Here is a 21,971-nt window from a genome sequence, read left to right as displayed (position 1 = left end):
AGAGTTTTCATTGTTCGATATTGACCAGATCTTGACGGGAAATCAAAGTGACATCTCTCTGGTCATAATGTCAGCTGCAAATCATTTATCCTAAGCACAATTTGAAGTGTACTAAAGAAAGGTTAGAATAGACAAGTCAGCACCAGCCTCTCTCATCGATGCTACAAGTGTGCAACGATATGCCATCACTGCGAGGACATTTCTCAATGGTCTTCAATGTCCTTATACATTATTTGGTACCACTTTACAATAAGACTACCCTTATAAAGGGTTTATGAATAGTTTGTAATTCATTTATGAACTGAGATATCAATTGTCTGAGATATCAAGTGTCTCAGTTCAATAATCAACACTTACAATATTTGGCTAGAATTTTTTTAAGATTTGTCTGGGAAATTGAAATGTTCCTGTACACGTTGACCGGCACCAATTCTTTCCAACAGAAAAGCTTATTGAGATGAGTCTCTCCCTTCTGCCCCCCTCCCCCCCTCACAGGTAAGCAGCTGCTGCCTCTGTCCAGCAGTCTGCACGCCGGGGTCAGTCACATGGCCTGGCAGGGGCCCTCAGGAGCATTTATAGGGCACGGGGCCACCGGGGGACCGTCTGCAGGAGATGGGAACAACCTGGTCCGCATGAGGAGCCAAAGCCTGGGACAGTCTGCTCCGTCACTCACCGGACTGGTCAGTACAAAAACCCAACACACACACACTGTGGTATTTATCCTCAGGTCAGGAAGGCTCAAGAACATGCCTGTCCACACGGGAATCACAATTATTTTGGCCAGGATTATTGTGACATTGTCATTACTATATTTTCCCAAGCCTTGTCCTGCCCATATATGGTCATCACCTAGCAATTGGGGAACATGATACATGCACACATTTGATTGCGTCACGGATAACTTTTCTGAAACATGATTTGACAGAAATCAGACTTAAATTAGGCTTTTTCATCCTTTAAAAAGTATAACCATGCTATCAGGTTGTCTGATATCTGCAGACTCACAGTGAGCTGTTTGACTGGAAGTCTGCCAGCTGAATGCAGGCAGGCAGGCTGAGGATGACTCAGGCTTACACACACACACACACACACACACACACACACACACACACACACACACACACACACACACACACACACACACACACACACACACACACACAGAAACACTTGTTTGCTCAGTACTGAGAGGAAGAAGTGGAGCAGAAATGACCGTGTGTGTGTTCACTCGCTTGTGGGTGTATTGGCTTTAGATGCAGCACAGTGCTGACCCGTCTGGCTGGAGTCTAGATGAATGGGCTCTGCAGTGTGTGTGTTTTTTGTGTGAAAGCACTACTCTGACTCCTGCTGGCTGTGGAGGGTAACACTAGAGGAATGCTGCCTGCTGAAAGATGTTACCTTCCTATGTTCAGTTACACTCACACAAAACAAAACATAATTGTAAAGCTCCATAGTTCTATCTTGGTGTGTCTTTGTTTCCTCCACTCTGTTTCTGTAGGTATATTAAAACTGTGTCTTTGCTTATGGTCTAGTTGCTTGGACTGTTTCTAATAATAATACAAATACCAGTCACAAAGAGCTTTAAATTGCTGTTATAAAATAAATTCTACAGCATCTGGTTTAGAATGAGAACTAAAACGACAACAACGGATGCACAATATGAAACCTGTTTAAACGGACTGCAGTTGGAAACCACCAGCAGATGGCATCAGTGATTCGTGTTTCAAAACATCACTAATAGCTTTGTTTCATACCTGTTATACACGTTGGCAACTGTGTATGTTTGATACATATACATATAAACAATAGATGGATCAGTCAGAGCTTGTTTGTGTTGCAGTCGATAGTCTACATTGATACGATAGATGTTTTTATTCATTTTTGCTCTATAGCCCCCACGTCAAAAACAAATCAGTGGACCTTCAGAGCTCTCAAAAAACTCTCAAAAGTGGATTTGAAATGATGACGGATTGCCACTTTTTCATCTTAAAGGAATAGTTCAGCATTTATGTGATACAGTTAACACTTCACATCCACATGAGAAGATCTCAGTTCATATTTATCTCACAGTTTCAATGCATACATTCACACTCACATGTTGAACATTTCTTAGGTTCCTTTTTTCTGCAGATGTGTTGTCCAGTCTGAACAGCTCATAAACTCAAAGGATGAATCACATAGTAAGCAGATCTTGACATATAAAGTCTGTAAATACTGATCCAGGGATAACAAATACATGTTTTCAAAGTCTCTGTGGTCAGGGCGGTTAAAGGACCTTCATTTACACTAGGACTAAAAAGCCAAAATGAAATGAATCTGCCTTTCTAAATGAGTTCAGCCAGCAGGAAATTGCAGCACGGTTTGAAAACGGTAAATGTGATCTGAGTTATTCTAGTTGAGCAAATAATCACAGGTTATTATATTTCTCAAGGGCACATGTTTTCCTTTCTCTTGGCAGCCGCACTCCTCCGCACTGTTTCTCTCTGTCACTGTTTCATTCTCTCTCGCTCAGATTCTCAATCAACAGAAGTACAGAAGTACGTGCGCATCATATTTCAGCCTAGTGTTGATCCTCAGGGTCACGGCTGTCAGAATGTTTGTGTTTTGGCTTAAAGCTCCATCTCACGCTTTGAATTGACTTACATTACTGTGAGGGAAAAACACCTGAGCCCCTCTGGCTCATCTCCCTTCTTCTCTCCTGCTTTTCCTCTGTGTGTCATATTTTATGAAACACAGTGTTATGATTCGTAGAGGCTGATTTCCATACAATCTGTATTCATTTTGGTACCTTTAAAACTGAATTGGAGTATGTTTTTTTTTAATAGTGTTTACGATTTACTTACAAGGTTAACACAGTTTCACTTTTCTTAGAGGCTGCTGTCTTTATTGTTACCATTACTTTTTTGTAGTATGGATTGGATGTTATGGAGGAAAACTATATTTTGATAATAATGACCCTGCTGCAGTAACATTTGAGATTTTCTATAGGAACCCTGGTGCTTGGAAACACTACCACTTTTGAGGTTTTGTTGGCCGCCAAAATCAAACAAAGAAATGATAGTTCTTAGTAGTAAGCAACATCATATTAATGCAAACATGTCAGAAAATTCTGTTTTCAGATTCTCAAATATGAAGATTACCTCCTTTTCTCAGTTTTATATCATATTAAACTGAATGTTTTTGGGCTTGAGACTGACAAAACAAGACATTTACTGTAAGACATCACCTCAGACTTTAACGAACTTGGATGGAGATTTTTCACTATTTTGTGATTTGACACACCATACTTTTAACTCATTATTATAAAAAAATAATCACCAGATATACTGATAATGGAAATAAACTGTAGTTGCAGCCTTAAGGAGCGTTAGCGTTCCAATCCAACACAACACCATCATCACCTCATGACCACTAGGTATCTAAGTATTAGCCATTAGACAGTACCTGCATGCTACTATACGGTACAAACTGAGATATTTCCTTGCCCTAGAACAACATCACTTATAAAACTCTTAAATGCGTCTCTAGGAAGAGGATTAGTGTTTGATAATGTGTTCGCCTGTGTGGTGGATTAAAAAGTGTGCACCTATGATGTTAGTGTGCAGAAGACTTCCTCCCTTAGGGTCCATCCATCCATGCGTATGTGTTGTTAGCACCTGTGCTGTTAATGTGTCCCTGTGTGTGGTTATTAAGTGGTGTGTGTGTGTGTGTGTGTGTGTGTGTGTGTGTGTGTGTGTGTGTGTGTGTGTGTGTGTGTGTGTGTGTGTGTGTGTGTGTGTGTGTGTGTGTGTGTGTGTGTGTGTGTGTGTGTGTGTGTGTGTGTGTGTGTGTGTGTGTGTGTGTGTGTGTGTGTGTGTGTGTGTGTGTGTGGTGTGTGTGTGTGTGTGTGTGTGTGTGTGTGTGTGTGTGTGTGTGTGTGTGTGTGTGTGTGTGTGTGTGTGTGTGTGTGTGTGTGTGTGTGTGTGTGTGTGTGTGTGTGTGTGTGTGTGTGTGTGTGTGTGTGTGTAAACATTAATGGATGTCCAGATGGTGTTTATCTCTGGACTAATGGACAAGGGTCTGCTCACTTCTGTTCTCTCTCTATGTCACACTTAAAGTGTTTGTGTGTGTGTTCCCTGACTAACCAAGTGTTGCCAGGTAACCCCTGGGAGTACCAGGTGGCGTGAGTGTCCTGAAACCTGGACATGGACTCAGTATTTGAAAAAGAAAGATCCTTTATTATCTTCAATGAGTGTCTTTGAGAGCTCACTTCTCCTTTTTCGGCAGAGCAGCATCATTCAATGAAGTGGTGAAACTCTCGCAAACACACAATCAGATTAGCATTTTATTAGCATTTGTTTTTCAGGGAGAAAATAAATGAAAGACTGCAGAAAGGGGAATACAGGGCTGTAGATGAAAGTAGAGTGCTGCTGTATTGTTGCAGCTCGTGTTCAGGCACATCATTAAACTGGGAGAGGCTCTCCAGACACATGAGAGTTTGACACAAGCCGATTCAGGGGGATACAAGAAGTTCTCTCCTCTTTTGTTATTCACTGTCAGACAGTCAACTGGAGATGTTCCTCACACTTCACATCCTGAGACTGAGAGAGAGCACCAGTTTCTGTCACAATGTTTTCTTTACCTCAATGGAATAGTTTAGTTTTCTGGGGGGGGTAAATATGTCTTTTTACTTGGCAAGATCTAAAATAAATCTGATCATCTTTCTAAAGTCTCCCAAACCATAAATGTTTTTGATTTATCTATTTCACTTTGTATTTCTTAATTCTTTCCCTCTCCCATACATATGCAGCGTCTGTGAAACTTTAGCAAATTGTTATTTAAACTCAGGTAAAAAAAGACATCCTTGCATTTCTTAGAGATATTCTTGTATATGTTTCCCTCTTTATTCAAAGGGGTCCTTTTATGCTCCTTTTCAGGCTTCATATCAGTATGTAGTGTCTCTACTGGGACATGTCTCCTTGCTTTAATGTTCAAAAAGCTCTTTATGTTTCTCATACTGCCTGTGCTGCAGCACCTCTCTTCACCGAGTGTGCAGGAGAGAAACTCCCTCTGGAGGAAACACAGGGATTCTAAATAGTACATTGTAGATTGTAGATAGATAGGATTTGTTATGTTTTTTATATTTATATAAATATATCATATTTCAGAAAGGTTTATAAGTTTCATGGATACGCTACATCTTCTGTATCTCTACGCTGCTTTCATATCAGAAAGTGTTTAATGCAAGAAGTCCATTATTGCAGATAAAGGGATAAATGAAGCCTGGAATAAAGGATGCTCAGTTTAACAGCAGGCACTTCTCTGTGAGCTACACCTGCTGTGTGCAGACGTCAGGCCTCAGCCTCCATCATGGTGTGTTGGAGCTGTGAAGGAGCAGGCTGACGCACCTGCCACTTAAATATACATGAGAACATGCTGAATGATTGCTGCACTCAGACCAAGTCGAGACAAAGACCCAGACTCGTCATATTTCCACAGGATGGACTGAGATGCAACTCTGCATACACCTGTGACTAGGGCTGAGGGGGAACATTGAGTCCTGCTAGAATTAAAGTACTGATACAGTATGCTAAGATTCTGAATTGATTCACAACTTCCAGAACCACAACGATTTGAAAAGAAAAACTGAGATTATGCAAATAGTTTTGTTAACGTTAAAAAAAGAAACACACAAATGACCTCTTTTCAGTTTCAGATTTGTGAAGACTTTAATTTGGAAATTCACAAGTTCCTGAAAAAAGAAAAAGGAAGCTACCTTAAGCCTACCAATTCTATTTATGGAAGAGGTACCATTTCCATTTTTTTGTATGACTTCAAATTGAAAATGAAATCGAAATGTGTTATCATGTTTTGATAATTGTTCCCATTTGTTCCTAACAAGATTATTACAAGCAGACAGTCATCCTTATGTGTGTATACAAGATAATATTGAAACCGCTGCCAAGGAAACAGAGAAAGACATGTAGTATCATTGATATGAAAGCCCAGCCATACGTTTCACTGAGGTCCTAACCCGACTTTCCCAGTACAACACTCCAACCCAAAACACATATAGGTCTGTTATGACAGTTAGTGTTTTCACAAGACTCTTAAATGTTGTGTCCTGTTGTTAAGTTTCTTAATCTTTATCTTCATTGTTATTGGTATAATTGGAATATTCTACACTTTGGTGATGTGACCTCCAGTGATAATAGACACTGGGTTGAACAAGCTAAACAACACATTTATTTATGAGGTTCATCATTTTATACAAAAAAGGGATATTTTTATTATTACAAAAAGGGTTAAACCATGCTAATGACTAAGACTGATGGTATTTAGTATTTAAAAAAACAAACTATTATTGATGATGAGTTACTGATGCTCCATTGATGATTTCTTCATATGCTCGAAAATATATCTGCATTAAGGTAGGAGATGTAAACAGGCCTTTATTTGTATTTATTTTGACATATCACATAACATGTGTGCAACAATATAATCGAAACGTGGCTGTTGAAAAAGTTAGATTTGAGTGAATGTTGTTACTTGAAGCTCTGGTTGCATAAGTACAAAGACACAGCCTCTGACGTCCTTCCCCTCTATTAACCGCAGTGCGTATAAAGTTATGTATTGTCGTTCAATCTGGAGCAAAGAGGCCAAATGAAGCCAATAAACAATCTTATGAGTTTCTTTCCAACCGCAGCATTTTGTCATTATTGCTCCTTGTGAAAAGCACAGTGGCAGAGTAGAAGTGCTTTCAGGGCGGCCTCTGTGGTGATGACTCATGCTGAAGGTTGGTCTCTCTCAGAGGGACACAAAGAGCGCAGGGTGTGTGTATGCTTCTGTGTTTCCATCAGCTTATCTTCCCCTCTCATATCTACATGATGTCTGTCCTGCTTATATTCACATTCACTTGACTCACACACACACACACATGACACATACACACACACACACACACACACACACACACACACTTCTTCATCTTGCCGCAGGCTGTCAGTTGTCCTTGTCATGGATGATTCATAGCTGTGTTCCTGTACTATTCTTACTTCACCTGCGGAGAAACAGCAGGGTAGCATGCCCATCTCCTTTCACTGCACACTTGGTAGGTCCAAGCTCTCATCCTTTTTTAGGATGAGAGCTACTTTCAAAAAATAAAACAAGTCGTGAGCTACTTTTACTCCTCTTTTTTTTGTTTTTTGCAGTGTATATATTTAGCACATTTTAACATTATTATATGCTTACCTTTAACCTTTGTGTGCTGTTTGGGTCTATTATTTTAACCTGCTTTATTTGGGGGTGGACCTCACATCCTCTAGGGGATGTGAGGTCCACCCCCGGGAAGACTTTTATTTAAATGTTGAAGTGAAATGCATCAATCTGGTGCACCTTCAGCACAAAATGAATGTATGGATACAGCTCTCAACACTCAGATGAAAGAGAGCTGTATACTTTTCAATAATCCAAACATCTTTAGAATATGTTCACAACCAATAACAAATCATTTAAACTTGTTTATTCTTATCTTATGTTACCTAGTTAGCATTCTTTCTTTTCATTTATGCATATTTTACTAATCACTCTCCTTTTAAACTGTTTTTTGTTTTTTTTACTGTCCTATACACATTGGAATGATTTCTTACTTTATTTTTTACAACTAGGCTATATTAAATAGATAAAGGTGTGCTCTCTCTCGCTCGCTCGCTCGCTCGCTCTCGCTCGCTCTCCCGCTCTCTCTCTCGCTCGCTCTCTCTCTCGCTCGCTCTCTCTCTCTCTCGCTCTCGCTCGCTCTCTCCCGCTCCCGCTCTCTCTCGCTCTCTCTCTCTCTCTCTCTTGCTCGCTCACAGAGGCTGTGTGCTCCTCCGTGACGGCTTGCGTTAAACAATAATAATAAACATATTTGTAAAGTGGAAATTACGCCATGCGTGTGTGTGCATCAAGTGCAATAAATATATATGCAAGTTGCAACACACACAGAGTAAAACTCTGCCCCTCATGTGCTGTATAGGCTGGCACGACTAGGCTGTTCAATGGGGCTGATGTGTTGTGTAGATTCTGCCAGAAGGAAAGGTCAATCTCCTTATGAAGCGGGGAGGTGCCACATTGCTTTTCTTCCCGACTGCAACGCTGGTCCCGCAAATCAAGCAAGAATGTGATTGGTCGATATTCATTGTATATATATGTAGATATAGAGTTGCAGTAAGTAGATAGAGTTCGCTATGATTGAGGTTTCGTTTATGCATAGGGTAGATTCTTTTAATTACATTTCCTTTTTTGTTTTGTGTATTTTTTTACATTTTGGATTTGCTTGGCGAGCTAATTCTAGAACATGCCCAGCGGGCGACTCACGTTGCCCCGCGGGCGACTCACGTTGCCCCGCGGGCGACTCACCTTGCCCCTGCGGGCGACTAAGTGCCCGCAGGGGACCGTGTTGGCTACCCCTGCTATACAGTGTACCATATACATTCGCAGAGTGGACATTTTAAGTTTGTCAACTCCACTGTTTATCTTTCTGTCTTTGATTGTCTTTTTGTCTTTGATGTTGATGTGTCTTGTTTTGTCTTAAAACTACTGTTCTTACACTCGTGTATAATTAGGCAGTTTACTCAAACCTTTTGTACAGAGCCCCTTCTTTTGTAGATGAAAATATACTTTCAAGCCAACTACTCTACCCCGCACCTAGATAAACACCATCTCAGTTACGTTCTTTGTTCAAAAACAATTATATAAATGTTCTGCATACTGTATAGACATGCAACTTCAGTCTGTAACATCTTATTGAAAAAGAAACAAGCCAGTTTAAGAGTGGAAGCATTAAACACGACAGAAGGCAAACCTACCATGTAAAAGCAGTCATTGCTTTCAACAGATTTCCTCAAAATAGTCTCTCGGTCTCTGTACAAAAACAGCTTATTTTGGAATGCAATTTGTGTTGCTAAGAGTACCAACCACTTACATGTAGAATAGTCAACAGAAATGTGTCTTTATAGAAATTGTTTTTTTTATATAATTTACAGAGATTGCATTGGATGGTCTCATTGGAACCTCTTCCTACTTAAGAAATAGTCCCTATAAAATCCATTGACATTACCTACTGACATTACCTACTGTGGACTTTTTGTGAACTAACCCCTTAAACAACAAGCAACAAAACGTACCCTGGGTTATATAAGAACTAGTATAGCATGCACATGGTTAGTATATGAAATAAGTTGAGCGTCCTCTCTCGTTCATGCTCAGATTGAACTGTTGAATGCACTGATTTCTAAAACAGAGAAGTGTGCTTTTCCCATATGGAGCATTCCATGCATCCCCCCTTTCATATATAGTCCCCTTATTCAAAATTACCTGATATAATCATGTGCTGCATAGGCTTTCTTTCTTTCTATGTTCTCTTTTGCCGTCAACGTTGCTCCTTTTTATTTAAATGTCTCTTTATCTCTGTATTGTTGCTTCCACTTTCTTCATTCCCACAGCAGAGAGAGTGCTTTTAGTAATGAGCATATGCACTTTAGATCTTGGCTGTCTTAGAAGTTGCAACTGAGTTTCCCACCGGTTGTGAAAGGGCAGAAACAATTAATGAATTAATTGGTTAATTCTAGTCTGCGCAATTTGTTGATTCCTCTGGAGGCATTTTTTTTTAAAGTATTGTGTATGTATCATTATTTTAAATGATTTACCTGAATTGAGTCATAAAAGCCCTGAGATAAAAAAAAAAGTTTTAGAGAATGCTCTTGCAAACATAGGCACTGACAAAAATGTAATTGTGAAAGCAATTAAACAACATTAAAGCAATTGGTTGCAATACCAATGACAACCATATAATAATTTGTCATTGCATCAAACCAACAACCTTAATGCCATTTAAAACAACCAAAGAGTTAGCTGATGCCATAAAAACAAATAAGACATGTATTCAACTATAAGACTTGTATTAGACAATAACACTTAACATTAACAGCCAGGAGATAGTGTGCAAAATGCAGTAATAATTTACATTCAGAAACAGAGATACAGATGTAACTTTGGCTAGCAAAGAACTAAAACCTACATACACAGCTGTGGGTCATCAGTGTAACAGTGGTTGTGGAGAATCAATTCGCAACATGTATAAATAAAATAGAAGCGGGCCCACAACGCTTCCCTGAGGAACTCCATAATCAACATTATGTGTCTTTGATTGATAAGTATGAGAAAGAAAGAAAGAAACACAACAGAAACACCACTTTTTTTTTAGGTCTCATGATCAACTGCATCAAATGCAGAATTTACAGAAATATAGTTTATAACAAAGTAATTTTTTGGAATTGAACTTATTTTTTGTTGCAGTTTCTGTCAGCTTTTTGTCCAATTCAGCATTGATGGTACTCTTGATATAGGAAGAACAAGGGGAATGTGCCTGATGTTGAATGTGAGCAGGGTTTTGTTTTGTTGTCAAATGTGAAGGGCAGATAGAAAGCCGGGAGAGTTACAGGTCTGACTTCCCATCTAACATCTCACACCTCAGCAGACAAGAGATTCGACAAGTCCAGCAGTGCATTCTATGATGAGATGGAAAACATTATGCAGGAGGAAGGAAGGAGGGGAAAAGAGCAGCACCGTGATGGACAGAATAAATAAATCATGCCAGAGTCTAATGACAAAACTAACACAGGGGTGAGAGGGGTGGCGGGAGATGGATACAATTAGAGATGGAGGTAAAAAGCCCTGTTTGGCCTTTTGTATCTGCTGAGAAAGTTTAAAGTGGACCTATCATGCTATATTTGAATAATATAGTGTAGGACCATACCTATATAAGGCATATTTATACTTTTTTTGTTTCAAAATACCAAACAGATCATGCATTTTAGCCATGCCTCATTTTGCTCAATTTGACATTTTTTAGCTCTGTTTTTGCAAGGGCAGATTCTGTGAGAACAGCACCATCTACAGGCCTGGCATATGTACTACAGCGTCTCCAGCGCTTTCGAACGCCAATGGCCGTGGCTGTCTCCTCCTGATTGGTGGAGTTGGCCCAATAGCCGTAGCGCCACTGTCCTGACGTCAGGACAATGTTCAAATCTGGATCAGTTTTTATCAGATCCGTTGCAGCCCCTTTTTTAGAGATTTGGGTATGGAGGAAAATAGAGAGGGTTGTGTTTTCTGACACTTGGTGAGTTCCCTGGAACACCGGGGACACATATTCATGTATAAAAGACGTACAAAAGTGCATTTTGCATGATAGGTCCCCTTTAAGTAAAAAACTTGTCTTGTCTGGACTGAGCAAATCTAAATGAAAAACTTTAAACAGACTTAAAGAGTTAGCTAGCCTAGCCATGAGAAGAATACAAACAACCCATAATGTATCACTGGCTCTATTCAAAGATATTCAAATATATATAATAAAAGCCAACTTCTTCCAATGTAGTTAAATAACATAAACAGTTATAACATAAATATAGTGCTTCGTGTATTACAGACTTATATGCCAAGGTTAGTGTTTGCTCTTTGTATGAGGCTATCAAGTGAACCTCAATACTCTCTATTAGCCATCCACATTTTCATCAGAAAATGTCAAGCACCAAAAGATGAAATAAGATATCTGGATTGGTTTGGCCTTTAAGCTGAATATTCAATGGGATTGTTCTTGCTGTAAGTCACAATGGCGAGGAATGAAATGGCTTTGAAAAATTAAAAGTCACTCTGACCTGACACAGGTTTAAAAAGAGTTCTTCTGGAGCACCTATACTGCAAATGACTTTGTCTTTGAAACTTTTTTCAAGGCTGTATCAGCTTTAAAGTCCTATTTTTCCTTTTTATGATCTTACTCTTAATGTGGTCCTTAATTACAAGATTTAAATAGGTTCATAAATAATTTAACCATGCTAGCGGTCTTGCATAATAAAAGCTCTTTATACAGCCCAGCAGGAGTTTTGCGGGGAATTGATTTAATAACAAACAGTCCCATTTTTCAGATTTAAGCTTATGTGCTGTGCAACTGTGCAGCCCCTGGGCTCTATCTGCTGCTTGGCTCTCCTCGTTTGTCATCCCCGCGACCTTTACAATTTTTCCTCACGGTGACAGACTTTAATTGGGTGAAAACGTGGGGAGTGTATTCACCAGTGCAGGGGCCCTGGAGTCTCTGGTCAGCTGCCTGCTGAACCTGTAATTACCACCAGCCTTCTCTGCATATCTGCCAGCATATCTTCATTAAGTCTTTTAAATCTCTTCTCTTGCAGGATTGTTCATTTTCTCCATCACTCACTTGTTCTTTCTGGCCTCGTGTACTTGAAGTTTCCTTATTATCTTCCACCTTTTTTTCCATCTTCTTTGGGTTCCATCTTCTTGGGATCCACCTACCACCCTATTAGCTGCAAAGAGCTTTTAGCCTTCCAGTCAAGCATGGAAAAGTGTAGCTTTGGATGGAAAAGCTACACTTTTGAACAAACTTAGTGTTTTTTTCCAGTGTGTGCGTGTATGAAAATATGAACCTGACTCCAAAACCAGCCCTGCAGATGTTCCATTACTTTGCAGCTAATGGGAATATGTCAGATGGGTTCATTTTTTAAGTCATTTTCCTATTTTTTTCCTTTTCGTTTGGACTATATTTGGCTAATTACCTCCTGCCTGCACATGACAATCATCTGCAGAAACACACCACCATTACGTTCGTTTGCTTCCACTTGATTTTTGACTATACTGAGTTAATTACCTGCCACACACACTCACACATACGCACAGAAAAACCTCCTGTGGTGAGATCCAGCATGACTGACTGCAGACTGCAATTAGGGACAGACCATGAAAAATGAAGTGTCTACATGCGATCAGTGCACATTTGGAATGCTCTGAGGGAAAACAAAGCACAACATCAGCCGTGGCTCCAGGCAACTCATTCCTCTGAAGTAATTAGCCAGCATTAACAGGTTTATTTTCACTCAGTTTTTAATAGATGAGAAAAGAGCCTTGCTTCAAGTGGAAATTAGAGCAAGAAAACTTCCATTCCATTTGTTCTGCCCTTTTGCCTTCTGAAGCGTGGTGACATGCATACAAATGAGAATAGAGGTGGGAGGGTGTGTTAGGATCAATCTGGATGAGGCCTGAATCCTGACTATCATAAGTTTCTCTAATATTAAATGAAATAGGCCACATACTAGTAGTGGTTAGAGTTGCAAAACTGAATAAAGATTATAGTTATGCTATCCATTAACACACACAGATCTAAATAAATAAATCACTGTGTTTTAAAATGTTTATAACTTACAAATATATGAACACCTGTGGGGCGTACATGAGGAACACATTAAAAGTAAATTCAAAGAAAATTCATTATAAATACTATAGAAAGTGCAAATTAGGGCTTTGCGATTTGCTGGAACTATCACAATAATTATATTAGAGCTGCACCCAACGATTATTTGATTTCAAACAAAAGTTTAAAAAAATTCAACATTAGGATGTACCATTATGTAGCGCAGTGACCATCAACTGGTGGCCCGCGGGCCACATCTGGCCCGCCAGACATTCTCATCCGGCCCGCACGGCGGGGGTGACTGTGGCGTTGGCGGAGTGGTTAGTGCGTTCGCCCCCCCCACTCATTTTTTTTTTATACAACGTCTCGTGAGTAATGTGCAGTACCGGAGTCCAACAGAGAGGCAGCAGCTGCGGGACAGTAGCCTGCGTACTGCGTAGCCTTCCCTGCCCTGAAGAAGAATTGATGCTTCATTAGCGTGAAGAGTCTGCTTTATGCGCTCCGCAGCAGTAGCCCCGCTGCGAGGCTCCGGCGACTTCACAGTACATGCACCCCCCCCAACAGAGTCCAACAGAGAGGCAGCAGCTGCGGGACAGTAGCCTGCATACTGCGTAGCCTTCCCTGCCCTGAAGAAGAAGTGATCCTTCGTTAGCGTGAAGAGTCTGCTAACCTTTATGCGCTCCGCAGTACCTGAGTACCTTGGACAAATGTAGTTGGTGATCCCTGATGTACGCGTGTTGATTTGCATGCTTGGTAAGCATTAAAGAGGCCCTTTTATGCTTTTTGGGTTTTCCCTTTTCTGTAATGTGTAGGTTTTTGTTCACAAAATACTAGGGATGTAACGATACACTCAACTCACAATTCGATACGATTCACGATTTTAAGTTCACAATACGATTTTCTCACAATTGTTTTTTTTTTTTTAACAGAATGATCTGCAGACACATTATGACTGAAATGTTTTTCTGAATTTATACAAACTGTACAAAACAACGTACATGTTCTCATCAAAAGTGCAACTGAAACTGTAAACTGTGCAACTGTATTTTATCTTAAATAACAAAGAGATACATAATTGGATTTTGAAAACAAATCCCACATCAAAATGACATATTTCTTTTTACTTATGGATATTTTACTAATCACTCCCCTTTTAAACTGTATATTTTATTTATTTACTGTCCTATAGTACACATTGGAATGATTTCTTACCTTGTTTTTTACAACTATATTAAATAGATAAAGGTTTGCATTGGAAACATTTGTTTACTTGGATGACCAAACAATTTGAGACCCACTGAGATAACTTAGACTAAAGTTAAAGTGTTATCTAAACACTCAGAGTCCTTTACTTCACTGAGCTGTAGTTATCAGTCTGACAGGAGAGAGCTCTCCCTCCACCTTGTTGTATTAACAGCTCTTTATACCCGTTAGGGCAGCTAGCACCAGATGCTAATAACAACCACACTCCCCGTAACTCTTCCTCTCTCGCTCTCGCTCTCGCTCTCGCTCTCTCGCTCTTGCTCGCTCACTCTCACAACATGCGCTTGTGCCACACACACACGCACACGCACGCACACACACGCACACACACACACACAGAGAGGATGTGTGCTCCTCCGTGGCGATGGCGGCTTGAGTTAAAAAGTAATAATAAACACATTTGAAAAGTGGGGGGGACACAAACGGGATTTTGAAAAGTCGGGGCGGGGCCTGTCCCTCCTCTCCCCAGTGGAAATTACGCCCATCCTCCTCGGCATCACGGATGTCCGAGTTATCCAGTGTGTCGATTTCACGGGCATTTCGTCGGACGTCTGCACTGAGGAGAGCAGCTGCCGGCAAGTTGTTGTTCTAGATAGCGCTCAATCATGTCCAGACTGCTGTTCCAGGGAATCAAATCAAAATTAGTTCACGCCCTGTGCCGTTTAAAAAATTGCATCGCGATTAATTAATAAACCAATTTTAATCTTAAAATTCACGATGCATCGTTACATCCCTACAAAATACAAATATGAACCTGAGAATGAGCACAATATGTTCTCTTTGAATACATTAACTTTGAATTACAATGAGCTAAACCTTTGAAGTACTACAACATTTTGTTGATGTTGTAGTACTGGCCCAGGTGCAGTAGAAACAGGGGTGTTTTTAGTCTGCTACGGAAGATAGATGGATTGACTTGTTCCACCTTTTTGAAGATATTAACCGTGTTTTTGTTCAGATATACCTACAAACATACAAAGACAGACACAAACAGTCAGTTTTTAGCTTTGTCACTGGCCGTTCCAGTGACACTGCTCCTTTCTCTCTGTGTATCTATGTTGTTCTCAATGTCGCTGAGCAGTCCCTGTTAACATTCACTCTGCACTGCAAAGATCTTGCACACAAACATAAACATGAACACTCATGCCCACGCATATAGTTGCTACGCATTGTCCTTGTCACCTTGGTTACTGCCGTTCTGTGAATGTGTCTCTCAGTGAAATGACTCACTTACCTCTTTCTTCCAGTTTCTGCTCTAAGCCTCCTGAACAGATCGATGGCTTTGTCGCCCCTCGGGTTTGATTGTTTCTGATTAACTTTGGGAGTGTATTTGTGTTTCACCCTGAACAATCTGTGTGTTACTGTGTGTTTGGCAGGGTGAGACTAAGAATAATGCAGGCTTTATTTATTCCCACACAGCAGATAAAAGAGAGTGGAGATAAAATGTGGCTCTGCTCTCTGGATCCCCACAGGCATCCGCTTTGGTCTCGCCACTGTTTACTTCCACAGAGTACACTGGTAAAGAAGGGGGGACACAGATGTACGCACATAGTTTCACATTGTTCACACGAACAATCTTCTAAAAGCCCAGAAGGTCCATGCGGGTGTCATTAGGAACTACATTTTACTTTCCCACAACTTATCCAGTACGTTTGTTTTATTCATATATTTGGAACAAGGAGTCATTACTGCTGTGAGTTTGTTTCTCACCAGAAACCCTCCAAAGCAGGAATCCATTTCCTTATACATGTTATTGACATTGCTATATCACTTTGGTAAGCATAGCAGTGGAAAATGGTTACCTTGCCCATCAGAAGGATTCTCGTAACAGATTCATCTGCTCATGCTTCGTTTAGTATGCGTCTATCTCCACAGTGATACCAAGTGCTACCGACCAGTCTTATCTTGTGAGATGTCACTGGAAGCTATGGTTTAGGTTTTAGTTGCGCAACAAAGAAAGGGCACTGTTCTAAACAACATTGAGACTCCTAAAAAAGGTTAGCTTAAATGCTGCATTAGCATCAGTTATATTAGAACTGAGGAATATTTCTCCACCCACAGAAGAGCAAAGAACTTCACTGAAGGCTTTCTCAATGGTACATTTATCTAAGCTCTTTTCTCAACCGGCTTTAGCAGGAGTTTGATTGACAGATGGTTCATCCATTTGCCTGCCAACTATATTTTGAAAGTGCCAGTCCTTACCAAACACTTTCCACTGATTACTTTCTGAAATGGCTTGATGTTAACAAACCATCTGGCACATCATCATAATCCAGCATGACTCCGGTGTATTTCTTTTGAATTATGAAATAGGCAGTTGCTTTTTTTTTACGAAGTAATTGATGAAACATTAAGTCTGTAAAAATGTAAAATACATAAAAGAAGGGTTTCCATATTTGAAGGAATAGAGGGATATGGATGGATACAATGACATCGTCTGTCAATGTAGAAATCCATAACTAGACAATTCACTTTAGCTCTGTTTGTGTTGTGCTGTTTGTTTATTACCTGAATATCTTTTTTTGCGACCATTTGTGTTATTTTTTACTTGACATCATATTTGAATTAGACATTGGACATTGATTGATTTTTACATTTGAGATGGCACCAATACTGAAATTCCTGGACTGCAAATGAGCTCACATTTCATCATAAAAACAAAAATGTAAGGGCAGACTGCCCATGGTCAAAAAAAGGTCTTTCATCAGAATCAGGAACAGATTTATACCAAGTAGGTTAACACATACGAGGAATTTGCCTTGGTGTACATGGTGCATGCATAAACACAGTTAAAGAAGTCACAAAGTAGGAAAAACAACCCAAAAAATAAAATAAAAACAATTGAAACTATTATATGTTACGATATAGAAATTAATTGACATGCAATCTGGATGTACTAAAAAAACGACGTACAGTGCACTATTGCAAAGTACTTCGAATAATACAATAAAATAAAAATATGTGCAGTATTGTTATAGAAAGTGGATGAGAGGTAGCTTGTGTACAAATGTGCAAAATATTTGGAGGGTGTGCAAAACTGCCAATACTTAAATGAAATAAAAAAACAAACAAGATATTGTGTGCATAATGTGCATTAATGTAATGCAGAGTGGCTGAAGGCAGGTGTCAGTGGGGGTCCTGGGCCTTGTAAATGAGCCGGTAGCAGACGGGAAGAAACTGTCAGGTGTAGAAACTGTCAGGTGTAAAAACATCCTTCATTTTCAGATGAGAATGTGGATGTTGTTCCCCGGTTGTTGTTGAAGAAGTTTCTTTGTGTCTTTGTTTCTGTCAGTTTTTCTCAAATTCCCTTGAGAACAATAATGCCACTGTGGGCTGGTGATGGATGTTTGCTGCAGGGGCCGTCTGCTCAAAGATTAGCACATTCACAGTCGCTCACTGTTTGTTTTTCATCAGCAGATTCTCTGCTTTCTCTTTCTCTCTGAGTTTTCAGCTCCCAGGACAAAGTTGTTATAGTGATGCAGTTCTCAATCTGAAACTGGTATCCGTGACTGGAATTGTACATTTGGTTGGTGTATGGTTTTGTCTGTTTATGAACAATGAATCATGGTGCGCTGCGAAACAATGACCTCACTTCTTTCTCTCTTTCCAAATCTTTTTTTTTTTAATTTGTTTTATTTATTTATTTTTATTTAACCTTTATTTAACCAGATAAAAGCATTGAGATAAAATCTCATTTTCAATGCTGACCTGGCCAAGAAGGCAGCAACGTTACACATAACACATAACACAAACATATAAAATACAGAGAACATAACTAAGAAAACAAAAGACGAAAAAGCAGTCACTTCATTGTGCACATTAGGACAGTAAGAAAGGTACACTACTTATTACTGCAAGAGCAGCTGGTGGTAAGGACTTCAGACAACTTCAATTTAATACATGCTATTGAGACAAGTGCCCTCAGTTTTAGGTTTGATTGAAGGTCATTCCAAGACCAAGGACCATAATAAAAAAGACTCCTTTTTCCAGCCTCAGTCCGCACAGCAGGAACCTGGAACCGTATCCAGGCACTGGATCTGAGGTTGTAAGAGTCACAAACTGGGGCAAATCTGGCACATATGTAGAGTGGAAGCTTACCTAAAATGGCTTTATACATTAATAAAAACCAGTGCTGCATCCTACGCATAGTAAGTGAGGACCATCCAGTTAGGCTATACAGTGTGCAATGATGAGTCCTATAGGGTGCATTTGATATACAACGCAGTGCAGCATGGTACAGTGGGTCAAGTTTGGCCAAAACAGTGGGACAGGCAAATCTATAAATGGTATCACCGTAGTCCAGCTGGGACAGGAATAAGCCAGAGACCAACCTTTTACGGGATGAAATTGAAAAACAACATTTAAGTCTGAAAAGGAAGCCAAGAGTGAATTTCAATTTCTTTGTTAGAACTTCAATATCGTGTTTAAAGTTCAGATTACTGTCCAACCAAAAGCCCAGATATTTGTAGGTATCGGCAAACTCAACAGAGACACCATCAAGGGTGTCAATGGAGAGGCAAGAGGATGCTGACTTGGGAGCAAAAAGCATTGCTTTGGTTTTCTTACTGTTCAATAGCAGTTTGGAATCAAGAAGCGCATGCTGCAGCGTGATAAAATCAGATTTTAAATTGGAAACGGCCATATCCAGAGAAGGAGCACATGAGTATACAATAGTGTCATCAGCATACATATGATAGGTAGAAAATTGCATCTGATTACAAATATTGTTTACATACAATAAAAAGATCAAGGGCCCCAAAATAGAGCCCTGTGGAACTCCCTTCTCCAAGGTGACAGGGTCAGAGACAGTACTACCCAACCTGACGCATTGAGTACGGTCGGTTGGATAACTCTGAACGCAGCAAATGGCATTATGACCGAAACGAGACACCAACATAACATTAGACATAATGTGGTGATCTACAGTGTCCGAGTGTCAAATGCTTTGGCTAGGTCAATTAACAATGCAACACAAACCACTGAGATGCTTCCCCTTCTTTCCGGGTAATTGAATACACACACACACACACACACACACACACACACACACACACACACACACACACACACACAATACTCTTCTTATTGATCTCACACACAAATCCTGTCCTTCAATCCAGACTTACTCAGGCAGCTCTCAGTGGTTAGTGTTTTATTTATTTGACTACACGCACACTCACACACTCACACACTTTGATAAGCGGACCTGCCATAGTGGCTGAGACATTGATTGACAGGTGGACTGATTGCCTGCAGGGATTGATTAGTGAGTTCTCGTGAGGCGGAACTTCCTCCTGTCAATCAGAACAGGAAGTAGTACATGTCTGTTGTAATTATACTGGATTTCATTGGAGTTTGCCTCAATGTGTCATAGTGTGTGTTTTTGTCCTGCATTTAGCTGGCTTCCTAAATAAAACCGTCAAGTTGGTTAATTTCAAAATAAAAGGCCTGATCCATGACAGTTAGACTTTCTTGTGTGTGTGGGTGTGTTTTTCTTTCCTTGTAAGAACTGATAAACATGATGAGCAGTTAACCCCTTCGATTACAGCAACATTATGTCAAAGTCCCATAATGCCCTCCTGCAATGAATGGAAGTGAACATTTTTAAATAAAATGTTCCTAAATGAAGCCAAATGCATTTTTATGTCAATACTAGCTTATATAGACCTTACATACTTTAAAATATGGCCTATAGTTGTGACCTAGTTCTACTGAAAGTGAAAACTAGTAGTATGAAATAAACAATAAATCAGACAGCGGGGACTTACATATTGAACTAAGACTGTGTGTGTGTACTATCCTCACACCCTAGGAGTTCTGGGTAATGATGTTTTGACCGCAGTGTTGTTTTCTCATTTTCACTTTGAGATGAGTGTGTTTGCATGTTTGGTATCTCACACGGAGAGCAGAGTGTGACAGCCACTCCGCATGAGGTGGCAGTGGGAGGGAGAACTAGGATTTACACACACACACACACACACACACACACACACACACACACACACACACACACACACACACACACACACACACACACACACACACTCACTCTAACAGTGCTCAGTCCCCCCGCAGAAACTCAGTCAGAGGTCGGGCTCCTTGTCTTGCCATTTTGCCATATTTTTCCTGTTTGCTTCTTATCTGGCCCTGGTTTACTTGTGGAAACAACTGTCTGTGTTTGAAGTTTATAGGATCATTATTTTTCTGTATTTATTTTTTCAGAAACATTTGATCTGTCAGTTGAATCGCTGCCGGTCAGTGGAACCTTGATTTAAGCTAGTCTCACCACCAGTTTATTGTAAACTACAAAGCGTTTTTTTTCCCAAACACTAAAATCTCTAAACAAAAACAAGTCCCAGTTAATGTGTTCTTGATTCTCTCTATTTCTTGGTTTTAGTTTGATCTCTATGGGATTTTTGTATAACGATGCGTCTATGAAATCCTCAGTCATTAGGGATACCGTTAACAATGATTTGTTACTGTTTAATCTGCATACACATTTCTTTTAATAATCACTTTATCTTTAAGCCCTTTCATGTCTATCGACCAAACAGCTTACAGTTGATCTGATCAAAGTCGTTTGTCTCAGTTTAATCAAATTAAACTGAGGTCGTGCAAAACCATTAAGTAAGTTAAGTTAGTGCAGCATTTCAATGTGAAACCAAAACTCAAATAAAAAACCAGAGCCTTGGACCTTGGTGTTCAGACTTATAGCTGTGAAAAGGCCCTTTGAAAACCCACACATATTGAGATTTGCGCAGCTCAAACTAGTTAAATTTGGCGTTTAACAATCATTCAAATTGTTGCCCATACAATTCTCTCGATCTCAAGTAAATAGTTTCAGATAAGGAAACTCCAACAACCTTGATGTTCACTATAAAGAGATGGCAACTGTATTTGAGGAGGCTCATAGAGAAGTGAAAACACTGGATAATTGCTCCAAACAAACAACAGTTGTATCTCCCATAATGTGTATAAACACATGTGAACACATATGTTAATGTGCTGTTTGTGTGTTTCCATGCATCCAAACATTTGTATGATTGGATCCAACCAATGACGTGGCTATGGGATTATTGACAGCTGGTCTGTTATTTAGAAAAACCTGCTTTACTAAGTTGTATTGGCTTCCTCCGTCTTGTAAGCACGCACACACACAAATGAATGGTCGTTAATTAGGAGAGTGAGCTATTGCTCCTCTAATGGCGAAGGGCGGAGACATTCTGCACTGAGGTGATGTATAGTTTTAGCTCTGATACTACCCTCTGTTCTCAAACCTAATGCCCAACATCAATCACGCTAACTGGGTTACAGCACGCTTTCTGCAGCTTCGCTTTCCCCCTGCTACCTTCCTCTTTGTCCCTTTCTTGCTTCGCCTTCAGCCAGGTGCCTCCCAATTATGTGGGCCTGTGTTTTTGTTATAGTCCTGGACTGTAGTAAGTTACTTAAAGCTCTAAGTCTCCATTAACGGCCACTGATCTGAGGTCAGTCA

The 21,971-nt window shown here is 40.0% G+C and overlaps 1 protein-coding gene across 4 annotated transcripts in view; it reads left to right on the top strand.

Moving 5' to 3' along the window:
• Positions 1 to 21,971, top strand: part of mast2 (microtubule associated serine/threonine kinase 2) — a 203,219-nt gene that overhangs the window by 61,601 nt on the left and 119,647 nt on the right. For all 4 annotated transcript variants that reach the window (XM_034147305.1, XM_034147303.1, XM_034147302.1 and 1 more), the window contains exon 3: positions 496 to 680. In XM_034147305.1, the coding sequence (XP_034003196.1) occupies positions 496 to 680 (185 nt within the window). The remainder of the gene's footprint in view (positions 1 to 495; positions 681 to 21,971) is intronic.

This window comes from Trematomus bernacchii, unplaced genomic scaffold (assembly GCF_902827165.1).
Source record: "Trematomus bernacchii unplaced genomic scaffold, fTreBer1.1, whole genome shotgun sequence".
NCBI classification, from domain to species: Eukaryota; Metazoa; Chordata; class Actinopteri; order Perciformes; family Nototheniidae; genus Trematomus; species Trematomus bernacchii.
This window is presented reverse-complemented; position numbering and strand designations above follow the sequence as displayed.